At 49.1% G+C, this 23014-nt stretch overlaps 1 protein-coding gene and 1 non-coding gene across 3 annotated transcripts in view; one reads left to right on the forward strand and one right to left on the reverse strand.

Annotated features, from left to right (window-relative positions):
* Positions 1 to 23014, reverse strand: part of LOC135916281 (OTU domain-containing protein 5-B-like) — a 58832-nt gene that overhangs the window by 25085 nt on the left and 10733 nt on the right. For both annotated transcript variants that reach the window (XM_065449607.2, XM_065449606.2), the window contains exons 2-5: positions 22720 to 22810; positions 20337 to 20401; positions 18438 to 18594; positions 9417 to 9754 (exon numbers count right to left, since the gene is read on the reverse strand). In XM_065449607.2, the coding sequence (XP_065305679.1) occupies positions 9417 to 9754; positions 18438 to 18594; positions 20337 to 20401; positions 22720 to 22810 (651 nt within the window). The remainder of the gene's footprint in view (positions 1 to 9416; positions 9755 to 18437; positions 18595 to 20336; positions 20402 to 22719; positions 22811 to 23014) is intronic.
* TRNAK-CUU (transfer RNA lysine (anticodon CUU)) lies at positions 17010 to 17082 on the forward strand. Its single transcript has one exon. It is a non-coding gene; the product is annotated as a tRNA-Lys (tRNA).

Raw genomic sequence — 23014 nt, forward strand, 5'->3', positions numbered from 1 at the left:
GATTTTGTTACAGGAGGCCAGAAACCTAATTGTGGCTTTATCACGTGCAGTTTGTTATTTACTTCTGCGTCCCACTTACGTTGCCAGTGGTTTCGCAGTTTCCTTCTTAGAAAAGGCTTCAGGTCCGTGACAGGCACCGAAGCAGTAGGACTGACTGTATGCAATGAAATTGATGTGGCCATCTGGTCTGCTAGAACGTTACCCTCGATGCCCCTATGTCCAGGCACCCAGCATATAATGACATGCTGGTTAGACATACTATATGCTCTACAGAGGACGGAATAGAGCTCAGTAATTACGGGGTTTCTGTGTTTACAGTGCGACTTCAAGGCTTTTACGACGCTTAAGGAGTCTGTAAATAAAATTGTTTTTTTGAATATTTGATTTTCTGATATGTTTCACAGCCGACAATAGTGCATGGGCCTCAGCCGTAAATATGCTTGTTTCAGGGTGCAGTACACCGGATTCCGAGAAGGATGGGCCAATGGCTGCGTATGACACCCCGGCATGCGACTTAGAAGCGTCTGTATAAAACTCTGTGCACGAGTACTTGTACTGGAGCTCCAAGAAGTGCATTTTGATATGTGTCTCTGGCGCATGTTTTGTGACCTGTACAAAGGATGTGTCACACTCTATCAGCTGCCACTCCCAGGGCGGTACTAGCTTAGCTGGAGGCATTAGGCGTTGTTCGAGAACTGGGACATCCATTTCCCTGCTAAGTTCCCTTGCACGCAGTGAGAAAGGAAGTCTCACAGAGGGTCTGTTATGAAAAAGTGTTTCACATGTCAAGTCGTTAACGGTTGTGAAACACGGATGTTCCTTATTAGAGCGCACTTTCAGAAAATAGTTGAAGCTGATGTAAGTTCTCCGAAAATGGAGTGACCACTCATCGGACTCAACATACAGACTTTCAACAGGGCTTGTTCTAAATGCGCCAGTGGCCAGACGGACTCCCAGATGGTGTACGGGGTCTAACATCTTTAGCGCGCTCGGGGCAGCAGAGTGATATACTGCGGCTCCATAGTCTATTCGTGACCGAACTAGGCTCCTGTAAAGATTCAACAGGCACTTCCTGTCGCTACCCCATGATGTGTGGGATAGGATTTTAAGTAGGTTCATTGTTTTTAGACATTTTTCTTTAAGATGTTTTATGTGAGGAATGAAAGTGAGCCTAGAGTCAAGAATAACACCAAGGAATTTGTGTTCTTTGCTGACAGGAATTTGTTGTCCGCCCAGTTCTACACAAGGATCTGGGAGCAGGCCTCTCTTTCTTGTGAAGAGAACACAAGAACTTTTATGGGGGTTGACCTTAAATCCGTTTTCGTCTGCCCACTTGGAAACCTTGTTCAAGCCCTGCTGTACCTGTCTTTCGCATACTGTGAGGTTGCAGGATTTGAAGCCTATTTGTATATCGTCTACGTATACGGAGTAAAAAATGGCAGGTAGTAGTGAAGTACGTAGCGTGTTCATCTTGACGATAAAGAGAGTGCAGCTGAGCACGCCTCCCTGGGGAACACCAGTTTCCTGCGTAAAGGGACGTGAGAGTTCATTGCCGACTTTTACCCGGAAGGTACGGTTTGACAAATAGCTTTCAATTGTGTTCAGCATATTTCCACGGATGCCAATTTCCGACAGGTCTCGCAAGATCCCGTAACGCCATGCCGTGTCATATGCCTTCTCCATATCGAGGAATATCGATAGAAAAAACTGTTTATGTATATAGGCATCACGGATATTTCCTTCCATGCGCACAAGATGATCGGTTGTGGACCGCCCTTCTCGGAATCCACACTGATAAGGATCGAGTATATTGTTGAGCTCAAGGAAATGTATAAGTCTGCGATTAATAATTTTTTCAAAAAGCTTACACAGACAATTAGTTAGAGCTATCGGACGGTAACTTGCCGCCAAGGAAGGGTCTTTTCCCTGCTTTAGAACAGGAACCACAATCGCTTCTTTCCATGTGGATGGGAGGTATCCCGAAGCCCAAATAGTATTGTATAGTGTAAGAAGTGTAACTTGTGCGTCAGTATGTAGGTGTCTGATCATGTCATACATGACTCTGTCTGGTCCCGGGGCAGTGCTTTTACATGTGTTCAAGGCAGCTCTCAACTCGGCAATACCGAAAGGCCGATTATACGGTTCATTCTGCCTAGACTTTCGTATGATTGGCTTACGCTCTACTATTTCTTTATGTTTAAGAAAGGATTGGGAATAGTGCGTTGAGCTCGACACTCGCTCAAAGTGCTCCCCAAGTGAGTCTGCCTGGTCTTTTAGTGTATCGCCTTGTGTGTTTACTAGAGGTAGTGAATATGTTTGTCGCCCTCTTATCCCAATTAGGTACCTTGTTCCAGACTTTGGCCTCATCTGTATAGGAATTTATACTCGATAAAAACTTCTCCCAACTTTCTCTTCTAGCCTGTCGGCGGGTTCTCCTGCCCTGGGACTTTATTTTCTTAAAGTTAATAAGATTCTCCGCAGTGGAAGACGCTCGTAGCAACCCCCACGCTTTGTTCTGTTTTTTACGAGCGATCCTACAATCGTCGTTCCACCACGGGACACGCCGTTTGTATGCCAAGCCATTTATTTCTGATATGCATTTAGATGCAATATCTATAATGAAGGCTGTGAGATACTGCACAGCAGCATCAATTCCTAAACAAGACATGTCATTCCATGAGATACTAGTTAAGTTTCGGAACTTCTCCCAGTCGGCTGTATCGATCTTCCACCTAGGAGCCTGTGGTAGACATTCTTTTTCTTTATGTGTTTTTAGCAGTATAGGGAAGTGGTCGCTTCCGTAAAGGTTGTTGGTAACTTCCCATTCGAGTTCGAGTAGTATAGACGCGGAAACTATACTAAGATCTATTGACGAAAAGGTTCTGTTTGCAAGAGAGTAATATGTGGGTTCTTTCTTATTTAGTAGGCACGCACCGGACGAAAAAAGGAACTGTTCAACGAGACGGCCTCGCGCATCGATACGAGAGTCTCCCCACAGGCTGCTGTGCGCATTGAGATCGCCAAGAACAACATAGGGCTCTGGCAATTGATCTATCAAGGACTGAAATTCATGTTTGTTTAGTTGGTAATGCGGGGGTATGTAAAGCGAGCAAATAGTGATGAGTTTGTTTAGTAGGACAGCTCGAACCGCCACTGCTTCAAGGGGCGTTTGTAGCTGTAAAGGTTGGCAAGCTATACTTCTATGAGTGACTATGGCAACACCGCCCGATGATGCGACGGCATCATCGCGATCTTTGCGAAAAGTTAGATACTGTCGAAGAATGTTTGTGTGTTTGTTTTTTAAATGTGTTTCCTGTAAACACAGCACTTTTGGGTTGTGTTTTTGTATAAGTTCCTGCACATCATCAAGGTTTCTGAGAAGACCTCTGACATTCCATTGAATTATTTGTGTATCCATATTGGAGGTCAGTAGGTGCTGTGTGTACAGAAAGAGAAGTAGTGATTATGGAAATTACAATGATTAAATTACAGAGCCTTTCGAGGCCCTGTAACGGGAGTTTTGCCCTTCCTGGAGCGTTCGAGGGAGCCTCGCCGCTCCTTAGGCGCTAGGTGCGCCTTGAGGATAGGTGTTGTGTCCATTGCCTCTTGTGAGGCGCCGGACACGTGCTCTTGCGAGCGAGAAGTTTTCAGAGAGAGTCCCGCCTTGGAGGGCAAGACCCCAGCGCCCACCAGCGCGGAGGTCGATGGGGCTCCCTGAGGAATTTGGCTGCGCCGGCTGTTGCCAGCGCTGGAAGGGGCCGGGGAGAGTGGGGCAGCCTCGGCTGCGCTCACCTTCGGGGTCGGTGGCCCCGTCTGCTGGGTAGACGGAGCAGCGCTAGCTGCAACCGCCGCGGGGGCAGATGGCGTGACTGCCGACTCACTGCTTGTGGGTCGGACAGCCACCGGAGGCTGTTGTGACGCTGCCCCCTGACGCGCCACTTCGGCAAAGCTTTTCTTTGGCAGGTATGCTACCCGCCTTCGTGCCTCTTTGAACGATATACAGTAAACCCTCGTTAACTCGAAGTTGTAAAATCCGGGAAAAATTTCGAGATAAGCAGAGTTTCGAGTTAAGCAAAGTGCCGAAAATTTCAGTGACCGGGTCACTGAAAGAGCCAGTAACAACCAGCACTGCTAACAAACGCCCCACAGCACGAGGGGAGCTTTTGCAAAAAACGCAGAATTCCCAGGAAAAAACTGAATTTTATTGTTTTGAAAAGAACTGGGTGATGCTTGCCTGCTTGGCGTTGGCATTCGGCGCGAGAAAAGCGTCCTCGAGCTGCTGAACGCACCGCATGAGCCGTTGTTCGCCGCCGCTGCATTCAACTTTGTTGCGGAGCAAACGTAGCAGGTTTCTTGTTTCTGCAGTTGTCGGCACTTCTCGAGGTGGTTCTTGGTCAGCGTGATCACCGTCGTCGTTCACTGCCATTTCAACAATGTCGGCGTCAGACAACATTCCGGTAACGGGCACGTCCGACTCGTAGAGCGCGTACTCTTCAAAAGTGAGTTCGCCGTCTTCGGCATCGCTGGCGCAGCCGGCAGCTTTGCGGACTTCGTCGCAAAGTTCATCGCAGTCACTAAACTCGTCAGTGTCTGGCTCGAGCGATTTCTCGCCGCTCGAAAATCCTGCGTGCGCGAAACAATTGGCAATCGTCAATGGACGCACTTGTCGCCAGGCTTCGGCGATCAGGTGGACTGCACCCAGCAAATCTATTTCGTACTTCTTACCACTGTCGTAAGAACACAAAATGCGGCGCAGCAGACTCTTCCTGTAGTACTTGCGAGCAACCTCAATGACTCCTTGGTCCATCGGCTGGAGCACGGACGTCATATTAGCAGGCAGGAACTCCAGCGTGACAGCCTCCAAGTTGTTGATTTTTCCGTGGCCGGGGCAGTTGTCCACGACGAACAACACTTTCCGGCCGTCCCTTGCCATTTTGCGGTCAAGAGCACGTACGTACTCTTCAAAGAGCGCTGCAGTCATCCAGGCCGTTTTATTGGCGCGGTAAGTCGCATCTCTCGGGAGCCGTGCATTTCGGAAGCACCTTGGATTGAGCGACTTACCGATAACAAGCAGCGGCAGTTTTTCATCGCCGGTGGAGTTGGCTCCGAAAAGTATCGTCACTCGGTCTTTGCGCTGCTTAGCGCCTGAGCACGCTTCTCCCTTCGGTGTGTATGTGCGGCTAGGCAGCATCTTATAGAACAGTGCTGCTTCGTCGAGGTTGAAAATGTCCTTGTCCGCGTAAGCCTTTTGCAGCTCAGCGAGGCGGTGGTTGCGCCAGGTGTCTGCAGCCCCTTCATCAACAGTGCCGCTTTCGCCGTGGATAGGCTTCGAGGCCACGTTATTTCTTTTTTTAAATCGTTCAAACCAGCCATTGCTGCAATTGAAGTCTGTGTGGCCCATCTGCAACGCCAGCGCGTCTGCCTTCTCCATCATCATTTGGGTTGTCACGGGAAGGTTGGCTGCCCTGACATTCCGGAGCCACAGCATGAGCGCTGCTTCGACGTCGGGGAATTTCGAGGCCCGAATCCACTTCCGCTCACTGGAAAAACTTTGCTCGAAGCCATCGAAGACCTTCTGTCGATTTTTTACAACTGTCGAAAGCGTCGACAAGGGGATGCCGAATTCTTTGGCGATGCTTGTTTTGGATCTTCCCCCTTTCTCCACTTCCTTGATCAACGCGACTTTTTTCTCCAGCGTCAGAGACTTGCACTGCTTGGGGCGGGACATCGTCGTCGTCCGTTGACCACACACCACGCACACAACAAAAAAAAATCGCAGTCAACGCGTCGTGCGCACAGCGCGACGAAACAAAGAACAGCAGAATCGCACACGCACAATAACGTTCGCACGTGCGAAATGCGGTGGCACGACTACCCGATAAAACCCATGAGCCCCCGCGCGCAAGCGGCGCACACCACGTGACTGCTTCCAAGGTTACTTGACGTGGTTGACTGAAAACGGCTGCATCCGCGGGAATTTTGTATTCGCCCTTAGATCGTGACCGCGTTCGGCACTCTAGTAGGAACCAAGCGCTCGCTCGGACCCTGTATCACCTTTAGGTAACGGCCTCTGCCTTCAGCCGTCCCGGTCAAAATTTCGAGATATCCGTATTACGCCCGAAAAATGCTTCGAGATAAACGGGTGCGAATACATAACACCTATGGGTGGGGAAGGCGCGGCGTGGAAAACTTTCGACTTAACCGATATTTCGAGATAAGCGAGTTCGTGTTAACGAGGGTTAACTGTATTATCTTTTACTTTTATGGTTACAATTTCTTTTTCCTTCTTCCAGGATGGGCACGACCGCGAGTACGCGGCGTGCTCCCCATCACAGTTTACACAGTGGAGAGCGTTCTCACAAGTTTCAGTGGTGTGTTCTGTGGCACTGCATTTAGCACAAGTTTGGCGGCCGCGGCAGCTCTGCGAGCTGTGGCCGAAGCGCTGACATTTGAAACATCGGAGTGGATTGGGCACGTAAGGCCTAACACGGAGGTTGATGTACCCGGCCTCGATTGACTCGGGCAAGATACTTGATCCAAAAGTAATTATTAGGTGCCTCGTCTGAATCTCTTTACCATCACGCCTCATCTTTATTCTTCTGACGTTGATCACATTTTGTTCGCTGAAGCCCTCCAGGAGTTCCGCTTCAGTCAGCTCAAGTAAATCATCATCTGACACAACACCACGGGTGGTGTTCATTGTACGGTGAGGGGTTACTGTTATGGGGGTCTCGCCAAATGACACTAGTTGCGGTAGTTTCTGGTATTGTTTTAGATCGCGGAGCTCCAAGAGGAGGTCGCCGCTTGCCATCCTCGACACCTTGTAACCTGGACCAAAAGCATCAGTCAGGGATTTTGAAACAAGGAATGGTGAAATATTTCGTGCTACTTTGTTTGGCTTTTCAGCATGAATAACGTGAAAGCGGGGAAAATTCTGGATTTGACGTCCAAAAAACTTGAAGACATCTTCGGTGCGCCCTCGTTTCTGAGGGCGATCAGCAAGGGAAGGGAAAGAAGTTTCCATGAAAAATGTATACATTCGGCAACAGCGCCGACCGCCCACCACGGAGCCCAACGAGGGGACGCGGCAGAGCTTGCATACAAGTCTGCACGACGCCAGTCGTACGCTGTCACTATAACCGAATATGGTGTACCCAAGGTTGGATAGCCACACAGGGTTAAAAACCTTGCCGCCAGGAGAAAGGAAGTAAATGGAAAAGAGGAGAAGACAGGAAAGGCGGAAAGTGAGAGAAAGACGAAGGCTGGAGGGGGAGAGAGATAGGAAAAGGCGACTGCCGATTTCCCCCGGGTGGGTCAGTCCGGGGGTGCCGTCTACGTGAAGCAGAGGCCAAAGAGGTGTGTTGCCTCCGCCGGGGGGCCTTAAAGGTCCGAACACCCAGCATCGGCTCAACCCCCAGGATCCCCCTTTCCCCGGACACGGCTAAGCCGCGCACGGCTACACGCGGGAGGGGCCAACCCTCGTGTGCTCGGGTCCGTGGTGACGCAACGCACCAAACGCCTGCTGACGCAGACGCCCCTGCGGGGCAAACCATTGATAGAGGGTTAACAATACCTAATGGGCGCGGTATGGAAACAGTTAACTAGCAACTGTTTTGTATACCACCTTACATCAGAAATATTGTTAGTGACATTTCCTTTGCTACACTATGAAGCAGTGCATCTTGCTACGATATATCTGCCAACCTGCAAACATTAATATTTGTACTATGCCTGAATACAATACCAGCAGGGTGGGGGTGTAGTTGCACAGCTTTTTTTCTTTAGGCTTGCTCCAAGTATGCACTTTTGAGGGACACATACACACTGCGTTTACAATCCTTTATCCTTGGATGCAACACACAAGCAGCAATGGACGTGGAACAGGGGAGACCGAGAAGCAGCACATTGTTTTTATATCAGAGTGACCTCACCAGCAAATTAGCTGTTGCTGATTTTGCCTGCTTCAAGATCTTGCTCAATGCAAGTACCCCTCTAGTGTCCTTTCACCATCAAAAAACTTACGATAAAAAGTTCGGAGATTCGAATCTTTATGGCAAACAGAAGTTAATTTTCATAAAACTTGACGAAACCTTTGTAAAGTTGTGCACTGGAATCTTGATATAACAAACTTCAGGGGACCGCGGTAAATTGTTCGTTATCCTGAAAGGTCATTATAGAGAAAGCTCCAAAATTAACCATTTCGGCGGCCATCAACCCATCAGTTCATAAGTTGTCACCATACGAGCTAGCTATTCAGGAAAATTTTGCCTTTCGCTCTCGGCCTGCGCTGCTGCTATTTTCCAGATTCCGCCGCAATGTACCACCCAAGCACCAATAAGAGTGACACAGGCAAAACAGCTGCTGATGCCAAGAGAACTACCAACAGAAAGGAAGCTCCATGTTGCCTCTGGAGCACAATGTTGCTTACTGTTTGTTTGTTCTTCACATTCACTGCCATGGACACCGCAACTGTATCGCTCGAGGCGGGCACCTGAACTATTCCAAAGCGCAAGCATGCACAACCGACACTGTCCACAAGGTGCAAAGTGTGACCGCGTGGCATCTTCACGAGTACTGAGGTTACATTTCTCCGTGCATGTTGCAAACACAGCTGCAGAAAGAAGCGCTAAAGGAAGAGGCATGTGCAGGAAGAAGGGATAAAAAGAAAGAAGAGATGCACCTTCGTTGCTAGGAGACACTTGTCTGGGTGGAGCATGCGCTTGCAAAATCTGATGCATTGTCGCCTCCGCAAAAGAAAAGAAAAATGGCCAGGCTTAGCTTGGTTAAGCCAAGAATGCGTTGCATATTGCGCGAGTTGGGCCCCAGCTTTTCCTCCGGCTGTCGTGACGTCACGTCACGTGGCTGCGCTAAAGGTCAATGGTGGCTGCCCGGCTGCTCCCAAGGGCTGAACTGAGTGATTGCAATATGCAACGCATAAAAAATTCTCAGCCACACATTTCTTTTTTTACCCTTGGGAGCGTCAGGTTTTCAGAACCCACGTACTGCGGCATCCGCTTTCTGTGCCTTGTCTGCTTACCTACTATTTCTGCTGCTGTGAAAGGACATACGGATATTTAAGAATCCCCAGATTTCAATATACTGGTTCGTAGTACTGAGCCGTTGTTATGACACGGAAACAGAACAACTATCATTACTCTAAAAAGTATGGTATTCAGAAGTTCGCAGTATTGACATATTTTTTACACTGAAACTACAAGAAGTCAGCAGGGGATTTCTGAAAAGTTTGTTAATGTGGTGTTCGTAGGAACGTGGTTTTACTGTAGTACGAGCCCAAATTCGTACACTTTATGAATAATTCGGGAGGACTGGCAGGTATGCCACAACGTTGCACCAATTAGTTCCCGTGGCTGCATCAAGCACTAACTGACCAAGCGAACAATCGGAGAGGGGCCCACCTTCTTGCGCGCCCGCATCTCGTTTTCGCGCAGCCAGTGCAGGTAGGACTCGCGAGCCACCTGCTCCTCGAGGGCCTCGCTGGTGGCCTCCCAGTCGGTGGCACGCAGCTTGTCCTCCAGCATGGCCTGCTCCAGCTGGAGCTCCTCCGAGGCACGCAGGGCCTCCTTCACCAGTGTCTTGTCGGCCAGTCCCGGCTTGAACGAGGGCAGGCCCAGTCCCACGCCCACTGTTGCCTTGTATGGGTCCACAATGGAGTTGTAGTGTACGTTGCGGTGGTAGCTCAGCCGGATTGGCTCGTTGTCCGTCTGTTGGCCCCCGTGGAAGATGTTGATTGGCTCTGCATGGAGGTAGCCCCTTTCCTCTCACATGAGTGGATCAGCGTTTATGACAATACTACAAAGAATTAAATTTGGTGCCACCCCCTATACGAGTTTTGTAAAAGGTGCGGTACCACCACAAGAATGCTGCCATGTCTTGAATATGGCTCGGCATAATAAATGAAGCATAAATGAAGCTTTCTTGGAGATGGAATCTTCTTAAGATATCTTTTTTCCCCCATATTATAGCTTATACTGTTAACTCAAATGGAATAGAAGAAATTAGAACACAGGCAGGAATAATGCAATGATTATATTGCCATTCTGTTCTATTTCACTTTACCAGCAGTCGGAGAGATACGCTGCCCATTTTATCGAAGTGATCAACCAGTCGTGAATGTTGAATGATTAGAAAGGACTACCTTAACATATTACAGGCCTTGAATGAAGCTGAGACACACAGTCTTTCTTCTGGCTTAGCAAAGCAGCAGTACTCTTCATGCTTCTACTTCAGGTTGCGCACAAAACAAATAGACAAAGGGAAGGACTAGGCAACACAAGCGCAAACTCTCAGCTAGTATTTTTAGTGAAGGAACAGTTGTACAAACCTCACAGGTGCCACCAGGTAGTGGCACTAACACCAAATCAAACAAGGAATAATCTGAACAATGCAAAACAGATGCCAGCCTGACAGAAGCGTCTCCTATCTTTTTACGATGAAATGCCTCTATAATTTCGCAGTTAATTTGTCGCCCGTCTCTGGACAAAATGCGAGTGCCCGCCAACACAGGCCTGCAACCTCAACTATGGTAGGGAGTTGGAGAGACAAATCGCCTTCCATGGGCTTAAGGTTACACCTGCCTCTTTGGCCAACGCACAACGTACACTGCAGCTGTCTTGCACGAGGTGTAATGCTCCTTGTACTTCATTTGACAACCGCCCTTGCTGTGCGTATGAATAGATACAAAGTCACACAAATTTCAGTTCCTCTGTTTACACTTCGTATGACTGTACACCCCAGTGCAAACACCTGTGTTTTAATTAGAATAGATTTGGCTAATTAGGAGAGAAAGAAACAGTCCTTTGCCCACATCGTAGATGCTGCTCTAGTGCAGAAGACCATCGTGGCAGACCACCTAGCGGACTGTCCATCTTTACTGCTGCTGAAATGCTGACTGCCTGGCCTGGAGAAGCACTGAGAAGGAGACAGGTGTCCCCAGCAAGTTGGGTGCCCCAACCCATCCTATTAGCAGCAGCCGAAATAGGCGGTCCATTAGGCGGACTCTTACAGAATACCCACCAGCACTGTAGTGCCACTTATCTCCCTGTACTTCATTTCATAGATAGCAAGCAACCCTGTGAAGGCTAGAGCAACCTCTCACATTACCTGCATTCATACCCAAACACTAGTGCATGCCACATGACAGCGAGAAATAGGAATGTGCGAAATCATTTGGCTTAGATACTGATTTTGTACATTACTGTCACAATACATGAAGTAAGTGTCAGGTAGAAGGCATCGCTGGTATGTGCCTATTAGCCATGGAAACTAGCGGAGGGACATGTTTGCACCGATGTGCTCATTGCAGCTTTCACAGCATACTGCCCGCAATAGCGACCGAAACACAATGCACTCAAACCCCATTATAACAAAACGGGATGCAACGAAATAATGCAAGTAATGAAGTAAATGAAATTCCCCTCGAAATCACCATAGAGATCTAGTACCATATTTATTCTGACCTAGGCCTATAGTTTTTTTTTTTAATGAACATATACCAGACTCTAGGGTTGGCTTAGATGTGAAGATTTTAAAGAACGTGCCAGTTTTTAATTCAAATTCATAAAATAAGGTGCCCAGCTAGCACCATCTAGAAAAGTCAGTATTGCAGCGGCTACTAGCCGCGCCAGTAACCAAATTGAAGTATGTGAGCGACGTTGCCATTTTGACCTGTGTCATATCGGCATGTAGTGCGGCATTGTCACTATAATGCCACTTTCAAATGAAAAGTTGTGCTTTCAGCAAAGGCATAGATGAGAAGAACATCCATTGCTGAAGGAGCCAACGGAAGATGCTTTTTGCATGCACAACGAGGACGCCATTTACCAGACCGCAGAAGCCATGACGTAGGACGAGCTCATCATGTTCATATTCAATAAATGCTGTTTTTGTTCTGTGAATGCTTTCCTTGCTTTTTTGAGCCTACATTCAAGGTAAGTTGTTTTTTTTTCCTGGCTTCAGGCTTTTGGAGGTTGGTTGGAGATTCGTGCAAATACGGCATTTAAAACCTTGTTTTAACGGAGTGAAATTGTCCTGCCAATGGATATGACGAACTAGATCCATTTCTGAAACAGAAAAAAAAGAATACCGGACCACTGAGCACCAAGTACATTGCTCTCTGCAGAGTTCAGCACTTGTTGGCCACGCCACGGCAGTTCAGAACTCCCACCTCCTCGCACCTAATGCGCCCTCGAGCGACACTGGTCTTTCTCACCGCTGCACATAGCTGCACCCTCAATGAGTGGCTCACTCTCACACTTCTCCAGTGACCTCTGTTTTGCACGTCTGGCTGCGCGACCTGCTCTGCAGGTACGGGCGGCGGTGCAATAGATTAGTGCATCCACTTTGCATCATACAAGCAGGCGCAGCCAGGCGTGGCCTCTGAGATCTCCTCACTGCAACCTCGGGGCTGACGCACAAGCCTGCACAGCTATGACGGATGGCGCGAAAATTAAGTGCCTTTACATATCCCTTTCTTCGCGGCACGGCATGCAGGCAGCTGCAGCTGGATCTGGCCTCCGAGATTCCCCAGACGCAATCTCGGGGGTCATGCCCAGGCCGTGCCCGCCTGCGTGTGCAAGCCACACGACTTAGTCCGGCGGTGCAAAATATTTGTGCATTCACTTTTCTCTCTCCCTGTGGCATGCAGTGCAGGTTGGCAGCTGGACATGGCCTCCGAGACTGCATTGAGACGGGTGCAATCTTGGAGGCCACGAGCCGGCCAAGCCATGTCGGCGTGGCGAAGTTTGCTTTCCTCCTCGGTAACACAGCAGAGCGCTGTGCTTTGTGCCACGTGCTGCTCGTTCACAACGAGTCACGTGGAAAGCAAAAGACCACCACAATGGAACAGAAGGCAGCTATTTGAAGGCTGTCACGTCAGGTGATAAGAAGTCGCATGTTGCACACACCAAGGATTCCTCTGTTGTTTTATTCAAATTTCATCACATGCATGGCCGCGTAGCAGTTCTGCCAGCCGCAAACCTGTATTCTTATTTCTATGTCTACATTGGGCATATACTGCATTAAATGATTATAGAGGGTATAACGAAGTAACAGATACTATAACAAAGCCATTTCGGCTCCTCTTTCAAATGTATTATAATGAGGTTCAAGTTTGTATCACATGTTGTAAGCTCATGGCATACAATTAATGAATGAATCAATCAATCGATCAATTCTGGAATCTTGCATGCCGAAACCACAATCTGATTATGAGGCATGCTGTAGTGAGGGACTCTGGATTAATTTTGACCACCTGGTGTTCTTCAACCCTGTGAGGGTTTTTGCCGTAGATGTGCAGTGCCGCTGATCCGTCCCTGCATGGCTTTTTATGTACACCCATGAGCAAAACGATACGGGCCAGGGATTGCGCAATAAAGCCGATTTTCTCCTGTCTGTGAATGCAACTTGAAATCAAATACTGAAGTCCAAACTTGGCATAACAAATTTTCTAGTGCACTGGTCAATTTCCGTTTGTGCGTGTTAATTACAAATAAATTCTGTTCTTTTGGCGACCCTGTGGTCCCTATGGGTGCACATGTATGGTGACAAGGTTATGTTTGATATTTCGTGCTTGCTTAACACCACTGTTTGTTAACAGGTGCTGCCATCTTTCGTTATCTCAATCCTAGAATTGGCTGTCACTGGATAATTCAATCTTGAACTGTCATTACACGCGCGCCTCAACCCTATGGTGACCCCAACTGTGAACCCTTTAGTGGCAGCATCTGTCCTGGTGGAGCTTAAGGAACAGTGAGTGCGTTGAAGGCATGTCAAAATTTCGAACAGTTATTTTTGGCCTGCCCTAGGAAGCTTTTCAAGCAATAACCGTAACCTACTATGACCAAATACAGTGCTCACATGATTCTAACATGCAACTTTTTTTTTTCAGGAAAACTGTACTGCGCAGTGCAATCAAATACGAAAGCACAATCGGCGCTTTTACGGCGCTCATATGCTTGTGGGGCTTCGGGCTAACGTGCCCGGACCCGGCTAGCTAAGGTCTAACAGGAGACACGTAGCTCGTCCCCACTCCACAGCGCACGCAAAGGGGCGCCGCGGCGGGTTCGCTGACTCACCGGCAAGGCGTAGAGACGACTCGAGCCGTGGCACCAACGAATGGGGGTTTATTCCCTGCTATGTACAAAATGCGAGTACAATACAGGAATACAGGACTGGGGTGGCAGTCGCAGACTACGGGTGAAAGCTCCCGGGTAGTCTGCTCCGCCACGCTGGCTCTTCCGAGCAGGTTCGCCACACGAAAGGGGGCCGCCTTGCTCAGAGGGGCGCGGGACCAAGAGGGTCCCACACGTCCGACAGCCAAGAGCACCGAAAGTCAATCTGACCGGGCGAAAGCGCCCGCGCACCTTTGATGCTGAAGGAGAGAGAAAACGAAGAGAGGGCGAGAGGGGCCCGCTCCTCAGGCACTGTTCTTACGCGCGGCGCACGGCATAACGTGAGCCGCGCGCGCAAGCAGCAGGCTCCACGTCGCGCCGGCGCCTGCAGCCGTGGGGAATGCACGCTATCCAAAATAAGGCTTGGAACTGCGTGTCCCCAGCGATCGCGCAGCCGAATGGCCCAAGTCGCGCGTGAACAGGAGACAGGGGTCCCAAAAGGGGTCCCCACATCCCCCCCCTCCTGAAGCCTCGGGCCGGCCCACGAGGGAGCCGACCGGAATCAATGGCGAAGCTGACGTCTGACCCGTTTTATTTTCTCAAGCGAAAATATCGAAGTCGAGACTCTCTCTCGCAGGGTCGATGCCTCCGCCTTCCGGCGATAGGACGGAGTTGTGGAGGGGCGCCAGGGCCGTTGCCTGCTGCACAGCTGCCGCGATGGTCGCCGCGAACACAGGGTCCGAGGCGAGAGCGCCGACAACGGAACGCAGCAGGGCCGAGTTGACGTCCGGGACCGTGTTCTGCAGCACCTGTGGGGCTGGATCCGTCCTGGGCTCCTCGGCAGCCGGCTCTGTCCCCCTTACGTGAAGCTTGTGCACCCCGCTGGAGCCGTGGGCAGTACACAGCCGCAGCACACCGCACACGCCGCAGTACACTGCCGAAGGGTCCGGGGCCATGACGGCTCCGCCCGAGGCCTCGACCATGGCTGATACCGTACGGCCGCGAAAAATGCGTGGTATCTCTCGCCCGCTCATGTGGTTCTCCACCTTTCTTTGTTCTTTCCACCGTTTTGTCGACACGAAGCAAAGTGGTGCTTCGGAACCGGATTGGAAGGCCCAGGTAGCGACATGGCAGCGTGAAGGCAAACGGGCAGCTAGCTGTGGAGACACAGGCAACGACCGCACCTGGAAGGATGCGGAGGTGGTAACAGCGCCTGCTTGGACCACGGGTCGTGCTGTGGTCTCAGGAGCGTGTGCGACCGCAGTGGCTTCTCGAACGGCATGGGACTGGAGGCGCCCGCGGCGGCGGCTCCCGTGAGACCTGGGCGAGTCGGTCGTCGTCCTCGAGGCGTGTTGGGACGGGTTCATTGTTGGCGTCCGTGTAGCACCAGCCTGACAACCAACACTTCACACAATGAATCCGCACTCCGATTATAACAACAACACTATAAGCAAATCTCACAGTCCGACGACAATGTTCACACACAGAACACAAAGCTCACACTGCATTCGTGTGCTTGCCAATCACGCATCGTTCTGGCGCATTCACCTTTGCAGGCGGCTGCCAGAGGGAAGGAGGCTTACGGAAAGGGGCATATTGGGCTTATGGTAGCCTCATGCATCCCTCCGGCCAGCGCTGAAACGCTAACTGTGCCTTTCATGGCACTCGAGCGCCACTGGAGGATAAAATTCACCGGGCGCGAGCAGTAAGGCAACGGCTAGGTCGGCTTTCACAGCTCACGCCGGCGGGCTCACGGATCACTTTGGATCACCATGGCCCTCAGCAGAAGCTGCGCACTACGAGAAAGCGTCTTATTCGGCTAATGAGTGCCTTTTTTCCGCTTTAACGCGTGCATTCACGCTATAGTCACACCTCTCCGCTTGCCAGCTCGGCGGGGAATAAGGTCCCTCTGCCTACCAGCGAGAAGCGGCGACTAAGAGCGTTTTCGCAAGTTATACCGGCGAGTGCGCGGATTGAGATCCGCCGTCTTGCTCGGTTGCACTTGCTGTGTCTCTTCCTCTTCCCAGTTGCTGCTTCTGGCAACGAAAGGTTTGAGGTCAGAAACGTTCACTGGACTGCCGAATGGTCTACCGTTTGAGTCCACCAGCTTATACACAAGAGGCGACATTTTGGTCTCCACTCAGTATGGGCCCGACCACTTGGCCGACAGAGAGGCTGAGATGCCCTTTGTTGCGTCACTTAGCACATGATTGCGCCTGAGGACGAGGTCACCTACTTGGTAATGTACCTCTCTATGCAACCGGTCGTATTGTGCTTTTTGTCCAGCGTGCGCTTTCACCAGGTTGGTGCGGGCATGAGAAAGGGCCTCACTCATCCTAGCACGCGCTTGCACCGCGTAGTCGGAGAGACCTGACGCAACGGCGCTTGCCCCGCTGCCGGTTCGCAGAACGCGATCCATAGGGTTTGGCAGCTCTCTCCCGAAATTGAGGAAAGCGGGCGTGTACCCAGTCGAACGGTTCACCGATGTGCGCAAAGAGAAACCTATCTCGCGGAGACAGGCGTCCCAGTCCCTGTGTTGCCGGACAAAGGGCGCGAGCAAGGGCTTCACATTTCGGTTCATCCGCTCGGTGGGATTGGCCTGAGGGTGATAAGTCGTTTTGCGGTGCTTTATGCCAAAGGCTGCACAGACATCGACGAACACTTTGGCCGTGAAATGGGACGCGTTGTCCGTGATCAACTCCGCCGGAAAGCCAAAGCGGGTGAATACCTCGAGCAACTTGTCCCATATGACGCGTGTCGTTAGCTTCCGAAGGGGAAATAGTTCCACGAGCTTCGTGAAATGATCTGTGACGGCCAGCAGGAATGTGTGACCTTGTCGGCTTCTTGGGAAAGGTCCCATAACGTCACAGGCCGCGATTTGCCCGGCTAGCTCAGTCGGTAGAGCATGAGACTCTTAATCTCAGGGTCATGAGTTCGGGCCCCACGTTGGGCACCAGATATGTGGGGCTTCGGGCTAACGTGCCCGGACCCAGCTAGCTAAGGTCTAAGGAGAGACGTAGCTTGTCCCCACTTCACAGCGCACGCAAAGGGGCGCCACGGCGGGTTCGCTGACTCACCAGCAAGGCGTAAAGACGACTCGAGCCGTGGCACCAACGAATGGGGGTTTATCCCCTGCTATGTACAAAATGCGAGTACAATACAGGAATACGGCACTGGGGTGGCAGTCGCAGACTACGGGTGAAAGCTCCCGGGAAGTCTGCTCCGCCACGCTAGCTCTTCCAAGCAGGTTTGCCACACAAAAGGGGGCCGCCTTGCTCAGAGGGGCGCAGGACCAAGAGGGTCCGCACGTCCGACAGCCAAGAGCACCGAAAGTCAATCTGTCCGGGCGAAAGCGCCCGCGCACCTCCGATGCTGAAGGAGAGAGAAACCGAAGAGAGGGTGAGAGGGGCCCGCTCCTCAGGCACTGTTCTTACGCGCGGCGCACGGCGTAACGTGAGCCGCGCGCGCAAGCAGCAGGCTCCGCGTCGCGCCGGCGCCCGCAGCCGTGGGGAATGTACGCTATCCAAAATAAGGCTTGGAACTGCATGTCCCCAGCGACCGCGCGGCCGAATGGCCCAAGTCGCGCGTGAACAGGAGACAGGGGTCCCAAAAGGGGTCCCCACATGCTTTACAGCATAACACATGTATCGTGGCAAAGCCGACTTTAGGACACCAGCGACCATTGTGCTATACATATCAGACCCCTGCCCATTTTTCTTGCTAATAAATCATGTGCGCATTTAATTTCTACTTTGTTTAGGAGCTTTACTGTCATTTACAGTTGTTTTTTTTTACTCTGAATACATAGAAAATGGGCACTTCTTTGATTTGGGGGCATGTCAGAATAGAGCAAATACTCCAAAAAGAATCGGCGTTGTGTTTTGGTGTATTTTTTTTAAGCATATAGTTCAATTCGGCCCACCTGATAATTCAATCAATTTTGTCAGGGTCAAATTAAGAGACGTAAATGGCAAACGAGTGCTTCTGCATTTCCCCCCCACTTTGCGACCTCAAACTCGGCCGTGCAACACCACAGCCAGTGGGCTACTGCGGCGTGCTCAAGGCATTATAAAAGCATGAAAAGGCATTAAATGCGTACATTATTTGACCTACCTCAATACGTTGAAGTCCTAATATAACCTGAAGTCAATAAAGGACACTGAAAATCAATCGCCAGTTGACTAAGAAATGCATGGTGTTAAACATTCCTATAAGTGCACCACATAAGCAGCCTCCGCATCACTGCCTGCCAAGCATGAAACGGAGTACAGATAAGTGCGGGTAACTATACAGCAGCCGCGCCCTCACCAGAGCTGTAATGGTACACCTCGATTGGCCGGTTGAACATCTCAGACATGGCCTGCATCTCAATGTGGTTGCCATGAATGTGGTCACACCGCTTGCGCTCCAGGTACTTGTCGAAGTCCTCAGTCACATACTGGGAGTAGTAGTCCGAATTCTTGGCCTGGAGAGAAAAGGGGACCACCATTTTTTTTTCACTGAATGGGAAGACTGTGTTGTTGAGATGATTTGATTGTGAACCCGTTGCAACCAATAAGAAACTCCATTGCACAAGGATGTACAACACGTTTTGGAGAAACAATGTCAAGGAGCAAGCTCCCCCTTTTGTGAACAAAATTTTTTTCTTTAACGTTTGGCTGTCAGGGTTCTTTCTTTCCAGAATGCTACCAAGACTCCCTGCCCCCCCTCTTTCCCCCACATGTTGGTTCAGCAGACATGTCATGCTACATACAATATGGCTCTTCACTTCGCTTTCTCCCATTTCAGCATTTACGAACAGTTCATTCTTTCATCTCTCATATTCTGAATAGACTGACTTGCCACACTACCCATGACCACTGCTGCCCATCCTCGGCCCTAACCGCATTTTGATTAAATTTTTTACTTTGAATTTTTAGTTCAACGGACATTTCATGCTACATAAAAGCTGGTTCTCTATGGTCAGTTTATTCATATTCATAATTCATGAACAGTTCATCAACCTCTTGATCTGTCCAAGTTCAGACCGACTTGGCACACTGGTTTGCCATTGCAGCCCTGCCGAGACAAAGCACAGATATTTGCTCCACCTGCAGTTTGAAATTTAACTTAGAGAAGCTTTCTTGTGTTCAGACGGCCTCTCTATAGATGACACGACAGGTAAGCAACATTCCTTTTTTTTTTCGCATAAGTTGTTTCAGGAGAAGCAGCGAGTGCAGACAAAACACAAAATGCGTACACTCAGGAGTGGTGATCAAAGGGTTAAAGCAAAAGCTGCACAGTTGCCCTGTCCCGCCAGTTCCCACAAAGTGTTCATACTTTCTCCTTTGCTACCGTGCCAATCAAATCAAGGATGTCAATGCAGATCTGAAGCATCACTGTTACACTTGGAAAGCTGTCTTAGTGCCCCTGAACATATTTTGGGAAAAGTTTGTCTAGTAGACATTGTTGCTATTTACTAATGCACCCACATTTTGCTTTTATTTCAAATTTTTTTAAGGGAGCAGACTGTTTGTACAAATCAAGAGTTTCAGCTCTGCATTGTACTATATCAGATTTATTTCATCATTACATAATTCCTGCTTTTTCTTAGTGTGGTCTCTGAATGCATTCAAGTGTTGTTTTCTTAGTAAATCTGCACAATGCATTATCTTCTGAACAGTACCCAGTTGCCCAGTACCATAAATACAATATCAATTACTAATTACTCATTTGCTCAAATTCATTTGCACTCCACTTTTGCTAGCAAGTTGTCACTTTAGGGAACTCGCAGTGGCAGTGTTATGGAACACTATATCTTGTTCAACCAGTTAAGTCACACTCTTAATTATCGTGCAAGGATACAACATCAACGTTTAACGGCCGGCATGTCCGTTGTCATTCCCGTCAATATAAAGCATCCTGGCATCACTCCCCACAGGAAACCTGTCGCCAAGCTGTTAATAGGAGCTACGGTTCACCAGTGCCCAACCAGATGCAGGAGGTCAGAGAAGCAAGTTCACAGTTCACTTTTTTTTTTTTGCCAGGCAAACACAGAACTACAAGAAAGAATGCCTGCTTCAGGGTGTGCGCATCCTGTAGCACGGCCTGCCATAAATGCTTGACAACAGTGGCCAGGCCAAACGACTGCAGCTCGTGAGGAAGTGGTCCACAAGAGTGCGAGTCTGGCTTCACGCTAAGCAACTCAAGGAGGAGGCAGACACGCACCATGTAGTCCATGCAAAGCTTGCGCACTGCTTTGTGCATTTCCTGGTCCCCGTACACCTGGTCCGCTGCATCAGCCAGAAAGGACAAACGCACCAGCTAAGCACAGACTACACCTGCTACAATGCCAGCCTGCCACAAGCGGTGCACTCGAAAATCAGCTAAAAAGTGCCGTCGATTGTACACTGTCATGAGCCAGACCTCAGGCAGAGACAGTCAGTGCCAGTGTTGTTTTACAGTGCACTCACCTGGACCCTTTAAGTGACAAAAAATCAGCTGTTACCTTCTTTCAGGAAACACTTACCCCGCAAATTCTACAGCTACAGTAGACATTCAAAATTGAGGTTCACAGATTCATGCATGCTGACATGCTAGAGCAACGGCTGCCGAGGACGACTGCCATAGTGCGAAAAAAAAAAAAAAAGGACTGATGGTTGATGGCACACCTCTAGGCTCGGCACATACCAGACACAGATTCTGGGTATTTGACTACAGCCCAGTAACTAGTACACATGTCCTCACTGTAATGCCAGCAACAGCACAACCAGCTATGGTCCTGGAGCAATGGTCGTGCCATTGTGTCAACAATGTGCCCAGTGTGATAGCAATGCAAAAGACCTACTTTAACATAATTTAGCCACAGCAACATGTTCAAACTATTTTGAATGGTGCTTTGCTCTTGGCGTATCGTCAACAGTGGTTATCAGCTGGGAAACACTGCATTGTCTGTACCTAGTACACAGTCCACAAGGTTCAGATCTGGGCTGTGGACACAGGATGTCCCATTCTATGCAAGTGAAATATACTTCAATAAAACTTGGTGCTGGGCTAGTTGGTGATGCATTCTTTAAAACTGATGGTAGCGCTAAAAAAGAACGAACGTTTCTTTGTCGTCGTGTCGTCTTTTCTTCGTGTGTCCGTTCCTTTTTTTTTTAGCGCTACCATCAGTTTTAAAGTATGCAAGTGAACATCATTCTAACACACTTCACATCATATTCCACACTGCTACTGCATACTTTGACATTTAGTCTTTCCCACACTCTATGACCACTTAGCTGAAATCATATGATAAACTGTCTTCCATGTAGAAGGATTGTCACCAAGGTTCAATAATGGACACTATGGCTTTGCTAGTATTTTGTTAAAAGAGGTGCAGAAGTGACTAAACATACAGGAGTAGGTTACAATGGCTACTGTCATTCTCAGCAAAGCTGCAAATTGCTGTGCCACACCCACCTTTGTTATGCCTGAAGATGGACGAACTGTCATGAGTTGTCAAATGTATTTGAAGTTCATACTGGCCCATTATTGCCTCCGGTCAGCCCAGTCGGTCTAAGTTGCCTTGTCAGCTACTTGGTAAACTATTTGTAGATACTCCATAACTTCTCTTTACACCAAGATGAGACTTGCCTCTCTGTCAACCTGCTTTAGCATGATGTCTGACAACAGTGCATTGGCATGCTCTTGCAACTTCACAACATTGGTAAAGGCACTAGGGTAATTCCTGGTATTTGAAACAGTAGTGGCCACTTAGAGCACTGTACAAAGTGTTGCCACTACGCCTCGCTCACTGTAAGTTTCACACAATAAAAAATTCCCATCTCACTGTAGCAGATCACAACCACAGATGAACCCACTTTGAAGTGTCCTTGAAAAGCAAACTTCACAGGTGAATAAAAATTCTGACCCAGAAATTTTGCTTCAGCTGTTAAGTTCACTTTCCGGTGGACAACAGCGTGGCTACAATCAGGTGCACAAAACTTTTTGCATTCCTGAAAAAAATTACGTTTGCTGTGTCAGAGTGTCTATGAACAGGCATCGAAATACGAGCTCCAGACTTTGTATGGCACTTCATAGCATTGCCCAAAAAGTACAGAAGACTTTATACTACGTTTCATATACAGCAGGTGGCACTAAGGCTAGGCTACTCTCACTGCTCACATTTGCAACTCAAGAAATAGTAAGTCATTTAAAAGAAAGACAGAGGTATCCGTCATGTGATTCCACATGAAATGACATAAGGCAAGTCTAACATACCTATCTGCGGTGCCTGGAGAGGCACCGCAGATACAAACCTATTCACCACTGAATGCGTGAAGTGGCAGGTTTATGCAGCCAGCAGTCATGGCCCACGGCTCGTGTCCAACAGTTGTAATTGTAATGTATCGATTAGCCATTTTGTAGGAAGTGCCCAAATAAATCTGCACTGTGAAACATGCAGAATGAGACAGTTCTCTTGCCACAATAGTACTAGCATAGCTTCCACAGCGCTCCCTGCAAAACGAAGCGCAGTATAGCAAAAGGTTCAGCAAAGCTGCACTTTAGCAATTTGGCTGGCAAAAGACCATCGGAAAAAATTGGGTGAGTGAAAAAAAGTACTACTGACCCACTGCCCTGAAGAGGCAGGCACCATCTTCGCCCATGTTCTTGATCAGCAGTCCCTTCTTGCGAAGCTTCTTCTCAAAGTGGTACTCCCTCTGCAACACATCAAGAGGTACCACGACAGGTCAACCAGGCACCACAGTACAGTACCTTTTGAAAATGTTTCCCCAGCACATTTCAGCAGTCAACAAAAGCCAACGGATTCATTTCAACAGCACAAAATGTGACACAAAACATTTTTTTTAAAACCTATAGATACTGTGATCTCAATCATGAGATCATAGCAAGGTGGTACATGA

Source organism: Dermacentor albipictus, chromosome 6 (assembly GCF_038994185.2).
Source record: "Dermacentor albipictus isolate Rhodes 1998 colony chromosome 6, USDA_Dalb.pri_finalv2, whole genome shotgun sequence".
Taxonomy (NCBI): domain Eukaryota; kingdom Metazoa; phylum Arthropoda; class Arachnida; order Ixodida; family Ixodidae; genus Dermacentor; species Dermacentor albipictus.